Raw genomic sequence first — 8,856 nt, forward strand, 5'->3', positions numbered from 1 at the left:
TGTGTCGTTAGTATAGAGTGCCTTTGCTTGACTCCAAACCGATTCACACGTGAGATGCGGACGGAAGATCGGTTTGACATCTGGATGAAGTGTAGACTTAATGACACTACACAACTGAGCATCAATCTGACTCCATTTGGATGTTTCAGTCACACTCACCTTATCAGGGTTTTGGGTGAGATGATCCTCGTAACCTTGACCACGTAGCCATAGTTTGATGTCGGCAGCCCAACTATCATAATTTGATCCATTCAATTTTTCAACAGAGAGAGGAGAGGTGATGTAGTTGGTGAATATGCTCTTTGTTTCAGACTGGGACGCCATGGTCAGCACAGATTGTCAGAAAACGTGTCGGAACCGGGAAAACAGGGGTTGTTTGAACTGGAACTCGTATACCCGTAACTCGAAACTTAAAAATGATGGCAGATATGGAAGCAGGGGGCCGAGGCGAGTGCGGTGGAAGAAGCGGCACCGTGAACGGCTTCCGGATGCGCCGTCACGCGCGGCAGCAGTGGGCGGCGCGTGGATCTCACGCGCAGGAGGTCAGGCGACGGGTGGGGGCGTGTGAGGGAGGTTTTGATGATGCGGCTGAAGGGTTTTGGCCGATCTGAGGTGTACGATGCTGCTGGAGTGGTCGTTCGTCGAAAAAACTCGTCAAAAACAGTGACGACAGTGATGGCAGTGATGGCAGCGATGATAGGGCGTGAACGACTGAACAAAAGTTGAGGAATCAGCGTATCAACAACAGAGGGGGAAAACCGGAGTTGAGAACACGGTTTGCCGAAGAAAATATTCACCGAAGACAGTGGGTCGACCGGGTAGTTGACGATTAGGGTTGTCTCTCAGTTGGCTCTGATACCATGTTGAATATAAAGAGTATTGAGAGACATATTGTGAATAACCCGTGTGTTTCAACTACACAGCGGAATCTCTTTATATAGACACAGGGTATTAAATAACCCTAATTTACAGCTAACGGGCCAGAATACTTACATACTTACAGCCCATATATATTATTTACATTCTAATATAGTATTTAACACAAACATCACCTTACCAAGCTTGTATAGCCAAGCTACTCCCAAAATCACATATACCTCTTCCAATTCCAATATGTAAGCCTCCACCGTAGTGTTAAACTTTCCCAATTGAATGTCAAACCTTCCACACTTCTCTGCCGTAGTCACACTGGTGCCGTTCCCAAATCTCACATATGTGGTTTGATTCGTCCTATTGTAAGTGGCAGGGAAGCTGCCAATTGAGGGGTCGCAAAATTGTGACTAGCACTGATGTCTATCATGATCATTATGCATTCCCCCTTCACCACTCCCTGCAAACGCAAGGTAGTTGGGAGAGGTTTCTTGACGTTATTCTCATTCTCTACTTCGCACAGCTTCAAAGAATGACACTCTAATGGTGTTTCCCTCTCATCCTCCATTATCTCGATTGCTATCACTTCACTGTTGTCGTTGATCGTTTCATCATCACCGAGAATCACCAAAGAAGTTGTTTTTCAGCACACTGATGAAGAGGGTGGAATCGTTCTCCACATCGAAAATAGAGACCATGTGCATTACGATCCATCAATTCCGAGTAGGGAAGATGCTTCGTTCCTCTGTTACGATCATCGTTCCTCTGTTCGTCTTCGCTTCTCATCTTCAGCGAATTCAAATTAGGGTTCAAAATTAGAGTCCGGTTTGATTTGACCCGCTCTAGCATTCGACCTGTTTCCATTTCGATATGGACTCCGGTTATAATTAGACCCAAAGTCACTTTTCTTATTAGGCCCAGAACCATAACCATTTGACCCAGTTCGGTCAGATCCACCCCTCTTCCAAATCTTTGATTTGTTTCCTCCTCCTCTTGTCGTAATCTTCCCACGCAGCTCGTCTTCAACATCACGAGCGACCTTCATTGTTTGTAGCCTAGTTTGAGGATTGAACGTCCTAACTCTCAATCGGAGCTCTGACTTAAGTCCTCCAAAAAAATACCCAAGGTATTGCTTCTCTGGTAACCTTTTCACTTGTGAAGAAGTGTATTCAAATGCGGTGATGTACTCATCAACGTCCCTAGTTTGCTGCAAATCCTTCAATTCTTCGAAGGGGTTATCACTTTGGCTCCCACCATATCTCTCTATCAAAGCTTGCTTCAACTTCTCCCATGTCAGTTCATCCTCGTTTTCACACAGCAAGTTGTAGCAGTGAATCGTTGCTCCTTCCATGCTAATCTTAGCCAAACGAACCCTCGCCTCTTCCGTTGTCCCCTATACGTCGAAATACGTTTATGCGCATGTGATCCATCCAACCGGATCGTCTCCATCAAACGACGGCAGCTCCACCTTCTTCACCGCCATTTTTTACTCTATCACAGCTTCATCACTAGCAGATGAGCGTGGTATCTCCTCTAAAGGCCGATTCAATTTTGCAAACTCCGTCAAGATAGTTTGACGAAATTCCTCCAAGGTTTGGCGCACTGAACCTTCCATGTACGCCATTTGTATCTCCAAAGCTTCGACTCTGTCAGACATTTTCTGTGACATTCGATTTCGCTAGCTCCTCTCGATAATCCGGTAGGTCGGACCAATGATAGAAATCATAATTTACAAAATGAAAATGGAATTTTATTGAATGAAAGTGATGAGCAGCAAGCTCTACAATGGTGAAATCAACAAGAAAAAGAAAACAACCAGAGTTCCAAGAACTCCTACGTGGAACTCCTACCAGAGCATAGTATGCTCCTAATCCAGAGAGAGACTCTCCTAATTGCTTAATATCTTTTTTCCCTTTTGTCACTACCCTTCCCTCTCTTTTATAACAGAAACCTATAACAATTCTAGGAAATCAATTAATATACTAACTAACTCTTATTCTGTAATCAACCTATCTATTAGACCAAGGCCCAATATCTAGTGTCCTATCAGAAAATGAACAATAATTGCATTTATATATATCGAAACCAACAGATTACAACAATTGTAATGCATAATTTGATGCTATCTACGCGGTAAATACATTAACACATAAAAGTCAAGCCAATGTTAGAAGCATATATGATAATACAATTTTTTTTATTAACATAAATGTAACTATCATCACAATTAAACAGCAAATAATGATACATAGCATTGCTATCTTGCAGACTCATAGTCTGCACCTAAAATATCCTTTTGGTAGATTTGGGATCTTTGGAAGATGAACCAATTCCAGACATACTTCCAGGTTTCATCATGCTTGATGAACTGCAACACATGGAGCAACATCATGAGAATTTTCAAGGAAAACAGAAAGAGAGAAGGCAAAAAAACCAGAAGTTTTTCACCAAGAAATAGTTTCTACCAAACAATGATAATTATAATGTACCTACTACTCCTCTGGATAGAATTTTTGTTCATTGCTGCAATATTTTTTACCTCGCGACTGCAAGAAATTTAGAAGAAACAAATCAATAAAATTTAAGTCAAAATTCTGTTGAGTTTGAGTATATAACTTCAAGATGCATGAACAAACAAAGTTCTAGTATGCTTCATAGTAAAATGATTTCTGATTCTTTTCAAAAAAATATTATACATTTTATGCACTATCATTAGGTGATAGAGGAAAGTTTACAAAAAGTATTTTGCAAAATTTAAAGCAAATGTTTCCAATCAATGAACAGAGTTACTGAAAGAAAAATTTACTCTAATTTTTTTATTTATTTAACTAGATGAAAAACTTGTATGGACTTGAAATACTTGGAAGCATCAAATAATCATAAAAAATAAAGGTTACCTCTTAAGAAAATCTATCTTTGACTTCTTCATTATGTTGCTCTTCAAATTTGACACATTGTATCCAGGTCCATTATCTACAAAAGATCCTCAAAGATGAACAACTAACAAATGAAATCAACAACTTGATCAAATTCAAAATGTAACCTATATATAAGTGCAGTATTAGAGTGAAGTAGAGGGAAACAAACATAAAGAAATAAAAAAATTACCTCCCCACAATCTTTTTTTACTTGAAGGTGGAACTTTGGTGCATATCCTTACTTGCCTACTCTGCTTTCCTGCATAGTCACAATACTTTGTAACAAACCAAGTGGTTGGATTCAAATGGTTAATAAGCTTCAATTAAAGAAGAATCTATCGGGAAGACCCGAGTTCAAATCCTGACTTGAACAATCATTTGTAACTATTTAAACTAAGAAAGATGGTAAGAAATACAACGACGTATGAATTACTAAGTGATCCGGTGTAAAATGCAACGTTCAACAAATCAAACCAGAAATTCTTAGTTAACTACCATTTTTTTTGTATAACACAAGCATAGCTTTTAGAAAGAAAAAGAAGGTAGAAGAAAAGTCATTAGCATTAAACAGATCAACAAAAACAAAGTAACAAACACCACCCAACAGGAAGAAAAGAAAAAAAAAAAAGAGGTTAGTTCATACTTGCATCTTCTTTCTTGTAGCGTTGCTTGATTCGATCAAGTGCTTCATTCTCAGCCTGAGCCATTTCCTTTACTTTAGCCTGTGCATATAGAATTAGAAGAGGGTTAGAGGAAAAACAGCGCCAAATCGGTCTACACTTACACTATTACATTGCATTGTATCTAGAAGAAGATGAAATCATTCCATAATTAGAGTTTATCAGAACTGATAATCACCTAAGAATAAGTAACAGCTAATACTAATCATATATTTGCTTAATTCCAACCGCTGGTAAGGAAGTTACATAGTTAGTGAAAGTAACAATTGGTGCCTTTTGAATGTTAAATGAAAGAAAGAAAGAACAGTTACATTGAATAATTCTATTAGTTCCAAAGTAAAATCATACCTCATACAACTGCAACCATTTGAATGACACTTTCTTTTCTCTCATCCTTTTAATTACTTCATTTGTGCAATTTGAACCAAACTGCTTTTCAAAAAACTTTTTCCACAATTTATCAGTTACTGGGCTCAAATCAGTTCCCTGCAAAAATACATCAACCAAATTATACAATCATTTTAACTTGTTCCAACTTTATTCATAGTTAAGAAAAACAACAAAACCCGTCTTACTTCGCTAGCTTTCTCCACATGCATTAACTGGTCAAGTGTACAGTGCGGCAAGATTCGCTCAAGCAGATGATGATCGACAGGACCAACATTTCCAAGGTATCTTACATTATCTATAGCTTTCTGAACACAAAGATCAACCAGAGACAGCTTCTTTCTCGACGACAATGGATCCGTTCTCATCATAATAACACTGACGACATTTCACAAAATAAGTAACTGACCAAGAAAACTAAACAAAACAAACACATATAATAATCTTCGGATTTTCTGTTTCTCACTAAGCTAAGACTGAAAGAATCAAGACCATCATAATTGATATGAATATACTATCATTGCTTTATTGACTACAAGAACCAATAAAGATTTTAATGAATTGATGCTTGACACTGCAAAAAAAATTGTGGCAAAAATCGATTTTGAATAAATTGATTTCAGTTAAAAGTGATTTTAAGCTAATATGTTTTATTTTTTGATACATTTATATGAAAGTGAGTTGAAAAATAAGTTTCACTGACATTTAAATGCAAAAAGCTACATTTTTTTAACTTCAATTTAAAATTAATTCCAGAGGCAAAATCAATTCTTGTTGAAAACTAGAAACATACCAAAATAAATTTGAAGTCTCCACAATAACTTTTATCTCTCCCAAGTGAAAATTGAACTATTAAATTCTAAAATTCATAACATTAATAACAGAAGATCAATAGACTTCTTCTGGTTGCAGAAATTTAGGCTATTTAAAAAACAACTATAACAAAATTAAAGTATTTCTCATGAATCCCCAATTATTAAAAAAATATCAAATGTGTTATTTTCAAAAACCAAAAGTTCAAAATTCAATTTAAAAAATCGAAATTGATAAATAAATAAATTATCAAGAATCATTCAATTGATTAAAAAATGAGCTAAATTAAATTAAATAAGATAAAGATAGATGTGATTTTCGAAGTGCTTACGAATTAGGTCGAATCGAAAGTGGATCGGGAAAAAGGGACAGCAACGTCGGGGAATCGAAGAGAGGATAGAGATGGAGAGTGTGTTTTCTATGGTTGCAAGGGGTGAACGATTGACGCGCGTGATATCACGCGCTCTGTTCCTTTTAGGAGATGAATATATATATGCTAACATGCGCCTTGAGGTGTTGGGTAAGATGTAGGGGTGAAAACCGCGGTACCAATAAATATACGCTGGCTCATTTTAAAACAAATTTGTTAGGGAACATGTTAATAAATCATTACAGCCAAAAAAAAAACAAATCTATGGAAATAATGTAGTGAATTTTGTGTATATAAGTTGACAAAATTTTTAAGCATTAAATATAATTAGTTTTTTTTTATTTAATACTTGTTTTGACCATTTGTTTTTATTTTGACTAATTTTGATTTTTTATCTTTTATAAATTATGTGTTTTTATTTTTGTTAGAATCACAATAAAATTTATAATAACATCTCGTAATTAAAACCTTTTTTAACAATTGTTTATGAGTATAATGTTATTTTTAAAAGAAATATCTATTTAATTCAATAATAGGCTTCTACTTAAAAAAATAATTTTTTCATACTTTAAAATATATATTAAATCTTTAAAACAAATAACATTTATCAGAATTAATTATATTTTCACTTTATTTTTATTTAGATTTTATATTTAACTTTATAATTGATATAAGATTTTATCTTAATAATTTATGATAATAATTATACAATTGCTTATAAGAATTATAATAAAATAGATTAAGATATACTTTATAAAATATAAAGAATTAAAATGAGTAAAAAATTAAAACAAATATTAAATAAATAATAAAAATTATATTTTCGTTATATATATATATATATATATATATATATATCTGTGTGTGTGTGTTCCGTCAAATACGTGTTAGTATTTACTGATAAAAACATATATCATTTTGTATGCGACGTGGAGCTCAATATTTTGGTACAAAAACAAAAATAATTAATGGAATAAGAGTATCAATCTATTCATAAAGTCATATTGTTCACAAATTGCGATGAACTCAACTTCAAATTTCAATATAAAAAGATGAAGTCATTTTCGCATATAAGAATAATATTGTACCCTAAAAAAGTTATAGGAATACGTATTGAAAAGAAATATATGAAAACCATCCAGTAACTTCTTTTATTTCTTTGTTTCATTTTAATTTAATAAAATAAAAATTAATGTTAATACTTATTGGAATAATAAATGCTATTAAGGTTAATTTTAATTTTTGATTATGTGATTTGAACAATTATTTATTTTTTAATATTGAAGTTATGAAAAAATAGGCCTCTGTATATTGAAATTCTGGATCCTTCCCTGATTCTGATTAGTTACACTCACAAACAAGATAACCTCGCTAGGTTATTGTAACAAGCACAATTAAATATAAACTGAACAGCTGCATACTCAATCCAAGCAAAATTAAAAAAGAAAAATATGAAATTCAAACAAATTTGTTAACCAAATGTTTTATAATTTAAATAATAAATAATGAAGAAAGAAATCCTCAACTGTAAATTACAAGGCCAACTTGTTTGGAGAACTCGAAAGACCAGTTGATCCTTTACACTTGATCAATGTAGCTAGTTTTACACTACATAAGACAAATTAACTATTGGTAGAAATGCTAACCAATGGCTTGTGATCCCCAAAAACAACAAAGAAAAAACAGAAAGCAACTAGAAAGGTTACTGACTTATTGTGAACATTCTCAATTTCAAAGAGTGGAACATTCAAGCTTGCTTAATCAAGTTTCAGTTGCGTGTGACCAAAACATTTATAAGTATTGCCTGCAATGTCAAAACCATATTTTCCTTCAAGTTATCATTTTGAATACCATTAGAAATACTGAACAGCTTAAACACACCTGCTTTGGTTACCACATCGTCATAAAACTGATGAAATTATTTGTGGATCATGAAGATGTAGAATGATCGCTTAAACTCATTATTCAACGCTATCAGCTACAATTGGTGGAACAAATCTGCCATTCTCAAGAGTTTGCTCAAAGATATGTCCTACTCTCAGCAGCTCTCCCTGCAAATAAATACCAAATCAAAGGATGATTGTATTGTTCACTGTCAAAACAATTTAAAAAAACCATAAGCCGCAAAAAACCAAATTTTATTGGATGTTTTTAGATATTTTTCTATGAAAACCGCTCGAACTGGATTTCATATTACTTTTTTGTAACCAAACTCAATTGAAAATATAAAATTTTAATATTTATGTATTTACTTATTAGTATGAGATGTTGTATGAATCTCCTAGTTTTGTTAGTCATTTATAATACTAACACATGCCACACATTTTTGGGTTAAAATTAGCACCTAAATATTACCTATGAAAGACCACATTAGTTAACTTTGACCATATGGTAACTTTCAATCTTAGAAGCAAAGAAAATCCCACCAACAGATTGTAACCTTGCTAAAGAATGTTGGATATGTATCATATTCACTATTACTACTGTGTAATTGTATGTAAGCTCAAGAAAAATCTGTAATTTTTCTATAATCATGGAAGTTTAGCAAATTGGACAGAAAAGTACACTTGATCCACACATAGTTCAGCAAGTTTGATCTTGCAAAATTCATCCAACCCAATCTAAAGCAAAATGTAGCGAGCAATATAACTAACAACCTTGAGTTTTCTTATTCATTTTCGATATTCAAAAACTTATTTTTTAACTAAAAACAAAGCCAAGATACAATTATAAGCTCAAATTATATATATATATATATATATATATATATATATATATATATATATATATATTGTAATTTGTTTTATTTATTCATATT

General features: G+C 33.6%; 3 protein-coding genes across 4 annotated transcripts in view; all 3 read right to left on the bottom strand.

Annotated features, from left to right (window-relative positions):
• The window catches only part of LOC140920490 (uncharacterized), a 2,994-nt gene extending 2,670 nt beyond the window's left edge, over window positions 1–324 (bottom strand). The window contains exon 1 of the mRNA XM_073368773.1: window positions 22–324. Within this exon, the coding sequence (XP_073224874.1) occupies window positions 22–324 (303 nt within the window). The remainder of the gene's footprint in view (window positions 1–21) is intronic.
• A 2,600-nt stretch (window positions 325–2,924) lies between these two features.
• LOC101508994 (uncharacterized) lies at window positions 2,925–6,268 on the bottom strand. The gene is made up of 8 exons (XM_004499945.4): window positions 6,000–6,268; window positions 5,044–5,233; window positions 4,817–4,954; window positions 4,432–4,510; window positions 3,979–4,047; window positions 3,768–3,843; window positions 3,360–3,416; window positions 2,925–3,238 (listed from the first exon to the last, which is right to left on the bottom strand). Exons 2-8 carry the CDS (start codon window positions 5,224–5,226, stop codon window positions 3,154–3,156), a joined length of 687 nt encoding a protein of 228 aa, XP_004500002.1. The 5' UTR covers window positions 5,227–5,233; window positions 6,000–6,268; the 3' UTR covers window positions 2,925–3,153.
• A 1,237-nt stretch (window positions 6,269–7,505) lies between these two features.
• The window catches only part of LOC101509309 (glutamyl-tRNA(Gln) amidotransferase subunit A, chloroplastic/mitochondrial), a 7,480-nt gene continuing 6,129 nt past the window's right edge, over window positions 7,506–8,856 (bottom strand). The window contains exons 10-11 of one of the 2 annotated variants that reach the window (XR_189807.4): window positions 7,920–8,089; window positions 7,506–7,842 (exon numbers count right to left, since the gene is read on the bottom strand). Coding sequence is in view for 1 of the 2 variants with exons in the window: in XM_004499946.4 (XP_004500003.1) it covers window positions 8,000–8,089 (90 nt within the window). In the remaining variant the exon portion in view is untranslated. Of the gene's footprint in view, window positions 7,843–7,918; window positions 8,090–8,856 lie in introns of those variants that run through there. The other variant, XM_004499946.4, reaches the window with a different exon arrangement.

Source organism: Cicer arietinum, chromosome 5 (genome assembly GCF_000331145.2).
Source record: "Cicer arietinum cultivar CDC Frontier isolate Library 1 chromosome 5, Cicar.CDCFrontier_v2.0, whole genome shotgun sequence".
NCBI lineage: Eukaryota > Viridiplantae > Streptophyta > Magnoliopsida > Fabales > Fabaceae > Cicer > Cicer arietinum.